Genomic DNA, 16,973 nt, shown 5'->3' with positions numbered 1-16,973 from the left:
CAATAAACATTAACATTCACCTTGAAAACAGTTATAGTTCTCTTTTGATCTTGATATATAATGCACATCTACTATACAGTGTAGAAACTGTAAATAACGTAATAACTAAGATTAATGAATAATTTCGAAGTCGACCAACTTTAAAAAATATCCCACATCACAACCGTCAATTTTTTTCGAACTTTGATACTTAACTAATGCTCAGACTTTAGTTACTCTAACTGTAATTTACCTACACAACTCTTAATTTCCATTTTTTTAAAGAAATCTATCCAGAACACACCGCTAAGGGGCATCTGCACAACACGTTCTGAGTTTACTCCTTCTGATCATCAAAATAAGTACCATAGACCATTATAAGGCCTGATCTTTAATCACTTACCACAAGATCACTTTGCTTTTTTTCTCTCGATCTTGCTGAGCCGCTAGGAGTTCTATCCAGCTCAAATCCTGCAGGCTGTGTGGGCGTTTCCTTGAGTTTCTCTATGTGTACCGTGGATATGATTCGGTTTCTCTTGCAAAGTCCTCCGCGAAAGCATTCCTACCCTCATGTGATTTTAACATAATCAGACAAACCAAATCTGATCTCGCTGTATATTCAGTAATATTTTATAGATCCTTTTTGGTCAAAATCCCTATAAATTTTAAAGCATCATTGACAATAACTGTCAATAACTTGAGTAAAATTCCAGTCCTGTCATGTGCCTGAGCTAAATCTCTTAATTTCATTATAGTTTGAAAAGCTGAAGGTTTTATTTATGTTCTACGCGGTTTTTTTTTTGTTTGTTTGTTTTTTTTGGAAATATATTCAGTATTTTATCTTCGTCCGAAGCATTTAAGGATCAAGGAAGAAAAATCGCCTTCTCAGAAGCAGAAAATAAAAGGGCGAGAAACCACTCCTTTTAAGCTAATTTTACTTCCTAGCAACTCATCTATTTGAATTCTTTCTTCTGTGTTGGTCTTACGCAGAAATTTCTGAAGCCTTTTTGTAGTTTTTCTATCGATTGCTATAATGACCATTTTCCTAAACGTTCTTGGTTGATTCAAAATGCTCTTTCGGCTGCAGTTAACACAAATACATATTACAAGCACAAATTGAGACGTCTTTGCATTTACAGAACGAAATTTCAAAACTTTTTCCACGGCTTATTCTGTAAATGAAACAACACTTTTTGAATATTTATTCTACCATCCTTATCTAAACTTTTCGTAATTATTTTGAATATTAATTCTACCATCCTTTTCTAAACTTTTCGTATTTGCCATTAATTGTTTTCACTTTATGTAATATTTCTTGACCTCAATCAAGAGAAGTAAAGTCAAGAAAAGTCTTCCTTTTCTCGAAATGGGTGAAGTTTTCCTATTAATGGTGAACACACAGCGACCAAGCAGGGTTCTTATTTACATTTGATTAAGAGTTCTTGCCGATTAAGCAAATAGCACTTTATTACTTCCGCACAGGTTGGTAGCACATTTACATTAAATGATTTTGCTGCACCAAACACGGGACATAAAGCATCTAATCATGTAAGAGGTATATATGTGATTACAAAATTTAAATTAATTATAACTGCCTTTCGAGTTAAGAAAGTATTATTAAAAAAAGGTATTATTAAAAGCGGAAGATTTAAGCAGAACAACAAATAAATACATTGAGAACAATTTTGATGGCTATCGGTTTGCCTCGGGCACTAATGCCCGGCAGCAAGCACTATGGCTGGCCCCGGTTGTCTAGGCTCTTGCATCAGCCAGCTTTTATAGACCCATAAGCTTATAAAGCTAATTTAAAAGCGAAAATTTATGTTTTACATAGATAAGATGTAGAATATGATAGCTTTTAAGTAATTGGTGTAATGGTGAAATTTTTGGAAGATTTACACAGTCAAAGATCAAGTGTAATTTGAAAGAATCTTTGCACCATAAACGTGTTTAAAAAAGGCAACGTTTCTAATAATGGAGAACTCAATTCCCCTCCCCCCGAATTTCTTGAATCCCCTCTAATGGTCAGTGTTTCAGTTTCACAAAGTTAAATCAATTTTAAGTGACGTAAAATAGTAGCAGATGTTAAGTTAATTAATGTTGCAACATTAAATAAATGAAATTTTCTCTTTTATAAATTATGACATTTGCTTTTTCATATTAGTTTTGATGAGTAATTAGAATAACATCTGATTTATTTCAGCTTAAATTACAGACGGATTCTTAACATAATTGGGAACTTTGATGCCACTGCTCCTTATCAGAGAGTTCTAATTTAATAATATTTCTTGCCAAATATTAAATAAAATAATCAAAATAATGTTTCCTTATATACAAGTTAAGATATATCTTAACTTAATATGTAAAGATAAATCTAAGTTAATTATCCTTGGCGAAACACTTCTCTACTTTCCGAATCTTCTAATATTTAAACCATCTTAGTCTTTACATAGAACTCAAGACCGCATCTTCGTTGAATAAAATGATAAAAGCTCAGAAAAGTTTCTCTTCAAATGATCATGTTTGAGCTCTGGTAAAGCTAATTATATAGTAGTGGGATACTTAAGAAAGAGAATTCGACAAATGTTTCAGCCAGTCACTTTGGCATAATTACGATAGTTTCTTAACAAGGTCGATAATAACTTCTTTCCTATTTATGAGGCCGGAAAGAACGAACTTTCGCTTTACTGGTTTAAAAGGCACTGATATTTGTTCTTTTTTAAACCCTATCAATGAAATTTCAAACCTGATTATCTCCGAATACTGTTTTTCGTTTTATTGACAAATTCTGCATTCGTGATCCAACTGATCGTATATCTTAATTTCGTTTTGTGTACGTCATCTGTTATACATGTTGTTAGCAAGCTAATTAGTTGTGCTTGGTACCTTAAACTATTAAATTTGTTTCTGGCTTTACGAATGATTTTTAAAACGTTTTCACTGTACTTCCTTTGAACCCCTCTGATTTTTTATAGCAGCATATTTCCCATTATTTCTACAACTTACCTATGCAAGATAGCTATGAGTTTAAATGTTCATGTTGAATGGCAATCATGTACAAGACAAAAATGGGTAAAGGAAGAACCGTTTAATGATGAGGCATTTAAAGTACATTTCTTGGATTCCTCTAATTCGATGAAAAATTATTTTAATTTTACATATTACAGCTCAATGCAATCAGTTATCCATTTTAATTAATTTCACATTGACTTTATTGAGTTATACTTGTAACATTTTATATAAATTTAACATCAGAATATATATGAATAATTAATAACGTGCTACATTACTTAACATAGAAGTCGCGGAAAGAGAGTGTGTAGTTATTACATCATCTATTAGATTCAAAATGCTATTTGAATATGTTGTATGTGTGTTGATATTGCGATACCTGAACGTGGGGATTTTACGCAAATAGTTATTTACTAATGAGGATATGTTTTGGAAATTTACTCAGCAATACTCAAAAGTTTTATCATCTCTGTTTATGAACGAATGCAAATGACATTTAAGAATTCCTATGAAGCTATGAAAAATGAGTTTCTAAAATGTCACATCTTGCTCATTAAATGTGAAAGGCAAGTGATGTGAAAACGGTAACAACGGGCCTTATAACGAATAAAATTTCAATGTATTTTACAAATCTATATGACGAAATATTATAATGAAACTTTCGGTTGAGAAAACATCCGCGTTCGATAAAGCTTTATGTGGGATACAAAGCAGCTAGTTTCATGCTTCAAATATTATATGAAGAACTTTTTGTGTGCATTAGAAGAGTGATTCTCAAACATTTTTGGTTGGTGGTTTATCTGCAACACTGTTTCTACTTTCACTACATTATTTTATATTTGCTTTTCTTTCTCACTTGCTTTGCTATAAAGTTATTAATTTCCATGTAATATCCCAATGCACTAATGTACCAGTAGTTGTAATTGCAGAGTTACTGCTTAAAGAGTAACGCGGAATGAAACCTCATAATATTAAATAGGATAGAAACATTTCGACAAGTTTCACAGCGAGAGATTTTAAAAATTACTGATGCAAACTCAGTAAAGAAATTTACATTTATTTTTTCTTTGTCTAATAGAAGCACACCGGATTATGCAGTAAACCTTTTCTACACAAACGTATGAGATGGATGTTGAAAGGACAACACAAGAATATCTACTAATGCATTTCTAAGATCTCCTTACATAAGCAGTTCTTGATCGTATCAGTGCAGTTTTCTGCATAAAATAATACACTTCCTGTGTCTTAGAGCATGAGGAAATTTGAAAAAGTTTGCCATAAACTGTTGTATAAATGAGCTCATACTACTGAAACATACATAATATATACTACTGAAACATACATAATATATACTACTGAAGTATAATATGATATAAAAATCTTATGTTCTTTAAAGAATAATTAAACTTTTCGTATCAACAAAGAATACTTCAGAAAAGGTTTTGATTTTCATGGAAAAGCAATCAAAGAATCAATGTTCGAGGAGAAACTGTAACTGCATTTTGGATTATGACGAAGAAATTTAACAACTTGCTTGTGAACGTTTCATGCAAGGAATGACTACCAGATGCAACAACACTTAGAACTCACTTTACTCGAACATAGTTAAATTAATTTTTAAAATTTCTTATAGCATTATTTTAAGAATAACGCTAATGTTTAGAAATTAATCATAAACTCAATTAAATTGAACGAGATTTATTAAATTTATTTGTAAATCAAACGAGATTGCTAGTTCCTTTCCTGTTCAGTGTTCAAGTTAACTTCTTAACCTTCACAATATCATCGTGAAATATTCATTACTTTGTGTTTTTAGTATTTTTATTAAAGTGTAGAGAGAACTTTATGTTTGGAGTACTTCAAAACGTTTGAGAAAAGAAGAAAAAAGAAAGACTTGTATGTGCTTAGAGAATATATTGTGTGTAAACATATATATGTATATAAAATATCTTTTTTAAATTACTTTATCTCACAATAGAATTTAATTTGATTTCAGATTCATCAGTCCATTGCGTGTTTAGATATACTAAGTTTTCATATCTTCAATGAAGAATTTTTCTTAATTTTGCGTAGAGGCAATTACAGAGTTAAATTCTAGCACCTTTTTATAAGAATACGTGTGAAACGCTTTTCCCACAAGGTTTAAATTATGAAGTAATTTATTATCTGAATGAAAGAAAACAAAAGTGCAAAATAATTAACCGCAAAGTAATTAAAAGATATGAAAATAAGAAAAGAATCTCTTTTTAATCAAGTTCATAAAAAATTTCAGTTCCATAATATTATTCTTCCTAGAATAAAATTTCAGAGTTACTAAATATGTACTTTCTTTCCATATTTTGTTACTTTTAATATTGTGATACTTGTTAATTTTTGCAGCATAGTTAACTCGTACTAATGAGAAGGAAGAAATCCTGCACTATCATTTATTACTTGACTATCACTATTATTCAGATATTATATCTTCACAGATTATATTTGGTGTTATAAAATATAAAATATTTCATTTTGTTATTTAATCAGGCAAATTATGTTAGAACAGTTACTCTTACATGTATCATTTCATAAATGCTGTTTCATTCGAATGATAAGTTCGGATTTGTTTTAGACATTTCCCCTTATAGTTACGATTATTTTATCTAGACTAATTACATAGTTAGACACTGAGAAAAAAATGAAAATGTGCAATCGACCACTACGAAAGCTACTGAAGCGAAGAAATGCAAGCACTGATTAACAGTGACATAAAATTTTGGCTTTTAAAGTACTATATAAGGAGATGGTGATGTGCGTCAAGGCAAGGAATCTTTAGCTTGAAAATTTGGTAAATTTGCAGGAAACTTAGATTCAAACATGGTGAGATTGTTTTAATAGTGCTTGTTCTATTAAAATTTCTTAATGATGTGTAAAATGTAATGATTTGAACAGAAAGAATTTTATAAGGAATGGTAAAGAAAGACAGGTAAAGAAAAGCTCGCGATCTAAAATAGCATAATAATTTCCTAAATTCCTTTGTTAGATTTAGGTATTGAACTTAAACATAGCATTCAAAAATTTCACACATAGTCAGAAAAAAAACATAACATATAATATTTACGTTACAGAAGAACTAAATTTTAAATTTAATACTCTTAATTCAATTTCTTTCTTTGATTTGATGGAAAAATTTAATTAAAAAGGAAAATGACGATTTGGAAAATAATTGCTGAAAAATGAAATTGATAGTATTAAAATTGGTTATAGTTTAATAGGGAAATTCCTTCTACGTACTTTGGCTAAAAATGTACAAACCGAAATTTTTGAGTTAAGCGTAAATCAATAACTGCATAAATTTCGAGTAAACACTTTATTGAATTTTCTTGTATATAATCTAAGCACATAATTTTACTGCCATCTGTCGTTCATATAAGCATAACTAAAATTGTATTTAAATTATTTCATCTAAAATGCTTTAAAAATCGTCACAAGATTTTTATTCTCTCCTGTTGGGCCTCTGCCTATCAATCACAAAAAGGAACCGCTAGCGTTTAATACTGCACAATGTCGCTGAAACCAAATTTCAATAGAATCATTTTTCCAACCATAAAAATTTTAAATCGAATTTTTCACTGATATTATTTCAGATTCAAAACAGTATATTTTTGTGTCTTTTCCGTTATAAGACACCATACAATTTTCTACACGAAGATATATTGGCAATAATGCTTATTCGTCACCGTTAAATTAAATGTGTTCTCCTTATATTTTCTAACAGTGTTGTCATAGTTTCTAAAGTCATTTTATTTCGTTTTTCATTTATTGAAATCACTAACCTCAGAGAGATATTCCACATATTCAGAAAAAAATCACCACAATTGAAATGAGCTGATTACGGAAGCATGTTTTATCGTTGGAACTGTCAGATTGCCGCATTTACATTCTAGAGAAAACTATTTGTAATCTTTTGTCCTATAAAACACATAATTCCCCTTTTTTAATTAATAAAAAATGGCTTTGAATAGGTTTTCAATGTTCTTTGCCTAATGAAATATTTCATTTCCAAATTTTAGAAATATTCACTTTTGATTGCTGTTGTTGTTTGTATCGTCCTTTTGAGCATTTATTGTAAAGCAGAAGATAACTATGGGCTGAAAGCTAGGCATCATCATCATCATCATGGTCACCACCATGGACATCATCACGGCCATCATCATCACCATGGTCATCATCATCATCATGGCCATCACCATCACCACGGTCATCATCATCACCATGGACATCACCATCACCACGGACATCATCATGGCCATCATCATCATCACGGTCATCATCATCACCATGGGCATCATCATCACCATGGACATCATCACGGCCATCATCACGGACACCATCACGGCCATCACCACGGACACCATCACGGCCATCATCATGGGCATCATCATTGATCAAATTAAAAATACATTCTTTGAAATATTTTATTTTAATGTTACTGTCACGAATTTTAAATAAAGTAGAACTAATGAATAATGTTTTGGGGTCTTTATTGTACTTTATTGTACTATAAAAGGATTCAGATAAAAATGTATCATACAAACAACAGAGAATTTAGCCTAAATACTTTGAAATATTAAGCAAAGTAGTGAGAAAGGAGAAGGAGAAGGAAACTGCTGTGGCATCTTTTAGTATGCATATTTTTAATCCAACGACAGGATGCTTGCTGACGTTTTGAAATGGTTGAAAGTATTCATTATTTAGTGTACTCAGTTCTTTGAGCTTTCCCAAGGTGCACCACAGGTGACAGGTGATGGAGAAAGAGACTAGATAGCGTCTATCAGAGGTAGGCAGATACATGCCCCTCGTCCTCCACTATACAGCGTTTATTGAAGAATTTAAGAATTTAGGTATGATACATGGCCATACAAGGACTAGGTGGCTGTACAATGGCTACAGATTTAGAAACAGAGGATACAAGAAACATATTGCAAAGCCAGAATATGAATCAGCGAATATAAAGCTTAAAAGTAATACAATTAATAAGTAGTACAATACAAAAGTACATAAGGGTTAGTAAATATGTAGTAAAATAAATTAGTACAATGAACAATTAGTACAATATAAATACATTTAGTAGACAAGTAGATCTCGCGTTCTTCTCTGGCTGGAAGCAACAACTAACCGCAGCTCATGGGAGCACTCTGCTGGAGATTAATCGAATATAATGCAATGAGCCGGTTTAAATTGAAGGTACGCCGTTCAAGTGTGATCACACTATGCTGCGCTAAATGTTCAGATTTTGCTGCAGCTCTGCATTTCAGGATATACTATGTTTCGTTGAATAAAGTGGGAGTAGCTCAGCGAAAGAAAGTCTTATATGACGTGGCAGAGGTTCTGTCTCAGAGCTGCAATCGTGATGATAGTCTGACATATCTTATCCACAGATCCACAAGATTTTATATAATAAAGCATCTGTGAGTGGCCACATTACTGAAGCACTGACGTAGGTGAGTGACGTTGGTGAGAAAGTATTAATAGACGTAGTGGTCTGGGTCTGGGTTCTGGGGAGGCACGTTGCAGTTTCTGAAATGCCAAAGCAAAGGAAATAAACAAAAAAAAACTGTCCATGGCCCGTATCAAAGTTGTTGTTTTGTGGGATGGGCTTATGTCTTTAAAGGTCAACTTTTGGGAAGCAGTCTTATGTATGTCTCCCGGTATCATTTAGGTTCCATTCCTGTTGCCATTTCAGGGTGGCTATTTGAAGAAACTCCATTTTCAACTGAGAGGGAGGTGCCGGAATATTGATTTCCTCTGCTTTAATGTTGCTACTTGCCCCTTTGGCAAACGCTTCGGCTATTAGAACTGCTTCGGCTGTTAGAACTGCGTGTACTCTAACCCATACCAGTTGCATGTGTTGATGGGCACTGCTTTGCAAAAGATGCTGTATGCTGATAAAGAGTCGTGACTGGGGGCTATGTTTTAAGACTGCCAGAAGAGGGTACATGCTGTCTGAGTAAATAGTGATGAAAGGACAGGGAGAAGCCAGAGCGTATTCAATAGCTGCCGTTATAGCGAGTACTTCTGCCTGGATAACGCTGTCCCAGGGTTGCAGATAACCCTTCCGAGTCAGAAGTGAATGTGCACCACCGAAAAGTATAAAGGCGCTGCTTACTCCATCGGAGGTCTTGGAAGCATCTGTAAAGACTTGAAGATCTGCTCCTTGTATGTTTTGATGGCGCCGATTGCTGTTGATCTCAATATGTGTGCTCTAGCGCTTGAGCCCTGATTGCATGAGCATGTAGTTGATAGAGCATTCATACTGCAGTTAGCTGAATGTTAGATTATGGAAACTGGCAACTCCTATTAGCTGATTGATCCTAGCTTAGGCAGCCTTCTGTTATGCTCAAATACGGAGGGAAATTAGTCCTGCGAGGACAATGGCGGCGTTGGTGGCTGTGGTCCTATACGCCATCCGCAGGCTTAAAGCAAACGACCGTTGGCTTGTGAGCAGTTGTTTTTGGTCCTCATTGGCTAAGCCCAGATGGCAGCTGCATAAAGGATGATCTCAATAACAGTGGTGTAGAAAATTTAATGAGTGTGGAGGATTTACCACCCCATGATGCGTTGTAACTGGCGAGAATTCCGTACTACGGCTTCAGTTTCAGTTGTAATGCAGTTTCAGTTAATGCAGGTAAAAGATTCACATTAGTCCTTTATCCCATATAAGACACAGAAATTTGAATTCAGGGACGATTTTGATGTTCTTCCCCTCAAGCTTCATGCACGGATTTCGTGTGGGGATAGTACGCGGCTTATGAGTTATCAGGGCCGTTGACTTATCTGCAGAAACCTGCAGTTTAAGATTATGACATAGGGATGTAAAATGACTATAATTATTGGTACTCCTTTGCTTGAGTCCGTCCTTTTAACGAGAAATTCCACTTCGTTCATATATGCGATATGGTGTACGTAGTCTGGCCGGTTGGCAGTTAAAGTATAATTAAAGTTATGTTCTAAATTATAAGGTCCGCACATGAACCTTGGCGCAGCCTCCTTGTTACGCTCCTTGTTGTGGGCATACCTTGGTTGTGGGAAATGATTAAGTGCGGTCTTTAAGATAACCGGCGAATGTATAATATTTGCTTGAATGTATAATATATATACAGCAAATATATATTATACATTCAAGCATTATACATACAAATATATTATACATACAAATATATAATAATACAGCAAATATTTGCATATAAATATTTGCTGTACATTCAGCTGTTCTGAGCGCTTCCTTGATGGAAGGCAGGTGACAGGTGACAGATGACGGAGAACTGGGGCACCTGGTGTCTACCAGAGGTAAGCAGGTACATGCCCCTCGTCCTCCACTATCCAGCGCTTATCGAAGAATTAAAGGAGTTGGGTGAGAAACATGGCCTTTACAGCGGCTAGGCAGCTGTACAATGACTACAGATTTGGGAACAGAGGATGCAAGAAACATATTGCAATGCATGCAATTACAACAGAGAGTATAAAAGTAATACAATAAATAAATAGTGCAATATAAAGTACAAGTGACAAGTGACGGAGGACGCGGGCACTGTCCCCTTTACCATTAGGTTAATCGGTATAGCACCGCGTCCACCCCTGTCTAGAGATAACACCAAAAAGAGGAGATCTACACATGAGAGCTCCCGGCGCCAAAGCCCAACGTCGGATCCAGGCACCCGTGCCGTTCACTACCCAAAGAGCCACTGGGAATTTATTAAAAATCAAATAAAAATTACATGTCTAAACAAGGGTTAATAATGACAAAAGAAATAATAAACATAAATATTATATGCGATAATATTAAATATGCTTAAGTTAGCCAGATATAATAAGAAATGGTTGAAATAGTAAGTAACTATATGATAATAATTAAATACAATAAATATGGAATTATAAATAAATATGCAATACAAGAAGAATTATAATAACATAAAGGTTTTAACATGGGGGAACGGCACCAAGAAGGCATGAACGTTACAAATAGCATTACAAGTATTGAAGTACCAAGGACATTAAAGGTTGGAAATTAACATTCCAAGTGGGTAGCCGGTTTTGTTCAAATGCAATATATAAAACATACACATCACTATAAGTACAATATAGATGGTATATATCGACGGTATACTTTCAACTCCAACAGTGCAATAGAAATAATAAATTAAAAATACAATGCAGGTTATGTGTGTACTAAAACAATAGTTTCAATGTATAAACATAGTGAGGATATATTTAAAATTGTAAGTACAAGACCATGTTGATGTAATATATTTTGTCTTTTACAATAAGCAATATATATATATACTATTATTTACACAGAGATTTAAAGCATATATATTTAGTGCAGATACAGATAGTATTGCAGGTGGGACCAATACAATAAGTACTTGCAGTGAATATGCGATGAACAAATACAACACTTAAGTAGGTAAGTACCAGAACGATGAATATACAGATATGTATGCATTATCAATAAAATACACAAAAATAATAGGAGTATACATATGTAGACAATACGCATACAGGGAATATACCTATTATATTAATAAGTACATTGCAGAGAAACATTGTGGTACACATAAATATATATATGCGAAAAGATCGGAGGTGTTTGTTTTCCTGGTTGATACATATAAAAGAATACATAGACTGCAGTTAAATACATTATGCATAAAAATAACAATAAGAAATATATAGAAAAATATATAATACGAAATCAGAAGGATACCAGAAATATATATAATATAATATTCATACCATACTTTAAATAATAATAAGTGTACACAGTACGATAGTCATACGAGACTTTAAGTACCCAAGACTGGGAATGCACACATGTAAACTTAATACCCAAAAATTGTGCATTAAAAAAACCAAAAAGATATATAAGACAATAATAATATTATATATTGAATATCCTGAAGTATACACTATACAATATGTATACCCTACATTAAATGCCTAGGACTATGAGTGCGTACCTATAACTTATTCCCCATACCATTACAATATAGAGACAAGAGGTGTAAACAAAGAAATTATATATATATATAATACAATATTCATACCATACAGTAAATAACAATCAGTGTGCAAACCTTACATTAAATGCCAACACTAAGAATGCACACATATAAGCTTAACACCAATACGTTTTGCATAAAAATGCCAGAAATATGTGTAACACAATATTAATGCCATACATTGAATATCATGAGGGATATACGAAACAATATACATACCATACATTAAATGTCGAGGACTATGTGTGCAAAAAATAACTTAATCCCCATACTGCGACGGAATGGTTACAATGTAGATACAAGAAGTGCAAACAAAGAAATATGTATAAGAAAAGATTCATACTAGATAGTAAATAACAATCAGTGTTCATACAATACATTAAATACCCAATGCTGGGAATGCACACATATATACTTAATACCCATAAGTTGTACATAAAAATGCCAGAAATATATGCAATACAATATTAATACCATACATTGAATACCATGAAGGATATACTATACAATATACATACCATACATTAAATGCCGAGGACTGGGAGTACATACATATAACTTAATCCCCATACTGCGATTGAATACGTTGCAATGTAGATACCAGAAGTGCAAACAAAGAAATATGTAAAATGCAATATTCATGCAATAAAGTAAATAACAATCAGTATTCATACCATACATTAAATACCCAACACTGGGAATGCACAGTATAAAGTACATAAGTACAAAATACGTAAAACGAAATAAATAAGTAGTGAAATGGGAAAGAGACAGCTCGATGGCAGGCACCAAAGCGTGTCGAAGGCGCTCTTGAAGTCAATTGAGAGGAAGGCGGTGTGATGCTGTTGGTTCCTGTCTAATTCGATGTTGCGGCGTATCTCTTCCATAGCTTTTAGAGCGGAAGTCTTGGTTGAAAACCATATTGTAATGGGCTGATGAAGTTGGTGACTTGAAGAATGTGAGCAAGGATGTTTTGTAAGGAAGAAAACCACTTGACCTGTTTTGAAAGATTTTATAAAGAGATGGTGTTTAATCGTCACCCATTTAATCGTAAGTTGAATAGTCATCGAATAGCTCGTACGCGGGAATAAATTCTCGCAGAAATGGTTTTTTATCCCTCTCTTTCACGACACGCCAGGCGGGAGAGTGGGGTTTCGGCCCCTGCTCTTCCCATAATGGAATAAGAGCAAGGAAGACACAGTTGAGGCTAAAAAAGAAAAAGCACGAGAAAGGGATAAAAGTCTGAATGTCCTAAAAATGTTTCGGAGAGATAATCTTCTACAAAATGTGTGTGTTACATCTTGGTTTTATATTCTGCAATTTTTAGGTATTCCTTCGTCATGATTGAAACTCGTGACGCACATTCTGTGAAAAGTGTGATGTAGTGGAACAAGGACTAATGAGCGAGCCAGAAATGAAATGAATTCCATCCAGAATCTTTTTGGTAGAAAATAAATGATACATCGTGAGCAGCTTGACTGCACCAGTGCAAGTGAGAAAGAATTAATTTTTGCTAAGAACGATAGCCTGCGATGTGAACCGAAAAAAATTGGTTGCACGTGCTGCGGGGATGGACAATATGTGGAGTGATAATTCTCTAGTGTTTAACAATATTTGGAGTGATAATGTTCTCATATTTAACAATATTTGGAGTGATAATGTTATCATGTTTAACATTTCATATTTAACCGAGAATACGATGATATTCATTCATGAAAGATATAATAAATTAATGTCATGCAATTACGAGTGTATTTTTTGAAAAAGCACTATAAGTCATAGGGTAAGTGAAATGTTTTATGTATTTCTCTTTCTAGGGTTATTAACGCAATGTACTAATTTAGTGTAGGCCTGTGTACATGTGACATTCTTTTTAACGCCTAGAGAGTATCTCGTTTAGTACAAATTAGACACAACCACTTAATGGTGCTTCACCACCACATGTACATAAGATTGCAAAGAGTGCACAGCATCCTCTCATTAGCCGTTTTCACGCAACTTGTATGATGAACTAGCTTCAACATTGAGGTAAACTGGTCATTGACATCGAAGTGTGGAAGCTCAGCTTCTTAGCGGCTTTACGCCTCACCGGTATTTGATTCAATTCTATCATTACAGAAGAGACAAAAGAGTGCTTCGACGTACACATCAACATGAAACCCCCATATAAAAATTTGTTGAGTGTTCTGGGGGGGGAAATAAAATGGCATAACCCTTTAAAAAGAAGCCTCGCTAAAAGATATTCTTAACAATTACAGCAATAAACAAGCGTGCTGAGATCCCATCCCTGAAAGACAACACAAGTTCGTGTATCGCTTAAGCAACTAGGCAAAGTTGAGCTGGGCCACGTTTTACCTATCTGCTATATAGTTTAGGTGTTGCACCAACAGACTGATACTTTTTTAGTTGATGAGCGGCCAGAACCTTTCAGCAGCCTAATATTCCAGAAATTTGAAATGGTATATTTGAAATAAAGCTTTAGATGTTTTTTTAGTTTTGTGTCTTTAAGCTGATTTCTTCATGCTTCAAGTGTCATAATATTTCATTTTCGATCAGGCATTAATCAAACATAGTTCTCTTTAGTACTGAAAAATCACATTTAACAATATATTGTTAGGAATGGAGTTAAAGGATGCATAGAGTATTCTGTTAAACGTAAATGAAATAAAATGTAAACTATATAATGCACTTCTGCAAAGAATTTGAAATTAATTGCATTGAATAGTATTTGTGCAAACAATCCAAAAATGTATTTCTTAAATTAGAGTACTGTCATTTATTTAATACTGTTTCATATTAACATGAGAGCTGCCTTGGATGTTTAGCTGCTTAGCGGGGTAAGTGTTATTGCCGCAGCAAAAGATTGTGAACTCGAATCCTGCCTTATGGTTGTTTGTATGCGCTTTGTCCTCCATAACGTTCGCAGGGTCGAATGTCAGGTATAACATCTCTACTCATTTGACACGAGATGACGTACCCTTTATGAACCAAAAGATTAGACAAGGTTTCGGCAATTTACCTAAGAGACAAGAACCGAGCTCTGCTGGTCTTGGATTATAACATTCTCAAAATAGCATATAGCTCTTGTCTCTCGTTCTTCCTGAAGTTTTTTAACTGTCTGTTTAAATCCATCAGTGAGAAAACTGTGTTCTCACAGTACGTAATTTTGTTGCGATCTACAAAGCAATAAGTATACGAACCTCTGCGAAAAAAAATGCAGTTTATCACTCGAATAGATGCTCTTGTCTGTGAGCTGCTGTTTCATCCTTGAACAGGAGTGGAGTTGCTAAACAAGCAACTGAGTGCGAAGGTCAGGGCGCGATCTATTGCCTTCATTTTTAAGTGTTCCCATCAAATGAGTATAATAAAATAGCAAATATCCTTTCCCCATCTTCCGATTGTTATCAATAGATTACACTGTCCTTAGTTGCCTAAGTTTATTCAGTTTATTTTAAATTAAGAAATTTCTTTTAAATTAAAATATCACTATTACCACAATATGATGATTTAATTAATTTGTTTTGTTTCCAAATCATTTTTATGTCTGTTCCTTTTCTGTTTGTCTGTCAAAGCTACGACACCCAGTAAGTTTTCAGAATATTTTTATTTAGAAGTTAATCGTAGCTTTTTCTAACAGTAACTTTGAATAAAATAACTACCGTGATTTACTCTAAGTATACTGAATGCTTTTTAACATTGATGACGACGCACGACAAAGGTTGTAGTGCTAGGGATCAAACTCGCACTTGTAGAAGTGACTGTACAGAAAAATCGTATTCAGAAGAGACTGGATTTAAAACAGAAAAAATACATATTTTTCGCAGAATTCTATGCAGATGACATTTTTTATATACAGAAGTAAAAAAATAAAATATTTAACTCTTATCAGTGAAAAACGAATACTTATAATAAACCAATAAAGAATTAGACAAACATTATTATTTCTCTGAAAAACTTAACTGAAGACATACTCAAGCTAATATCGCATAGAAACCTGGGAACGGTTTAAATGATACTATTTTACTCATATCGTTCGCTACTCTAATCAGGCTACAGAGAATAAAAGTAAAACTTTTGCCACTCCAAAGAGCTATTTATTTAGTTGATGTAACTGAAATCAAAGCTGTCATAAGTCACTTATTTTTAGCATACGTTTGTCATACTTTTCCTTTGAAACCAAAAGCACCTATGAAATTCCAGTGGGAATCGAATTTAAAAAATATATATATAAATAATTCAGATAGTGATGAATCGGAAAGGATTCTCGTTCTGTTAAAGTGCTTTTAGGTTGAGGGCAAAGAAAGAAGGAAGAAGAACTTCAGATCGATTAGCTATCATTACGGTGTTTGGTTAGCTTGTTGCAAATACGAAACTACACACTCATATGTACACATATTGAATATGAACTGATCTGACACTTTCATATTATATGTGTTTTCTACAAATATATGCACAAAAGCAACAAAAATTACATTTTAAATGTTATACGTTGAGGAATTCATATTTATAGCATGCTGCAAACAAGAAAAAAAAACATAGTATTCCCCATAAAGCCAGAGCATCAAAACCTTTAGACATTGTACAAGGGTTTACCTCACACACATGATACAGGTCGTAATATACCCACGAACAAATGGATAGTGATGCTGAACTATCTACAGATCTCCATGGTAAAAAAGTTATCTGTTATCGGAAAGCTAGCTGAAAAAAAAATAAATTTCATATTTCTCATGAATTCAAAATAAGTAACCATTTTTCTTTATGTATGTTACTGTTTAATAAAATGAACTGAACAATATTTACAGACAGTAAAGTAGAAGACCTACAGAAGAAGATATAAAACCATTGGTAAAGTGTGGCACAATAAAAATAAAATGTTAATTATTGATACTGTAGAGTAAGCCTGTGAAAAATGGTTAACTTATTTTCTATGCAGTAAAATAT

General features: G+C 33.5%; 2 protein-coding genes across 2 annotated transcripts in view; one reads left to right on the top strand and one right to left on the bottom strand.

The window, feature by feature from the left end:
• Positions 1 to 16,973, bottom strand: part of LOC118198259 (fibroblast growth factor receptor-like 1) — a 206,354-nt gene that overhangs the window by 93,832 nt on the left and 95,549 nt on the right. The window lies entirely within an intron of this gene.
• On the top strand, positions 5,777 to 8,346 carry LOC146993417 (uncharacterized). Its single transcript, XM_085807803.1, has 2 exons — positions 5,777 to 5,847; positions 7,041 to 8,346. Exons 1-2 carry the CDS (start codon positions 5,845 to 5,847, stop codon positions 7,413 to 7,415), a joined length of 378 nt encoding a protein of 125 aa, XP_085663929.1. The 5' UTR covers positions 5,777 to 5,844; the 3' UTR covers positions 7,416 to 8,346.

The sequence above is a fragment of the Stegodyphus dumicola genome, chromosome X1 (assembly GCF_044657685.1).
Source record: "Stegodyphus dumicola isolate Sdum_Otavi_A_Nest chromosome X1, ASM4465768v1".
NCBI lineage: Eukaryota > Metazoa > Arthropoda > Arachnida > Araneae > Eresidae > Stegodyphus > Stegodyphus dumicola.
Note: the sequence above shows the minus strand (reverse complement) of the source record. Positions and strands in the feature narration are given on the sequence as shown.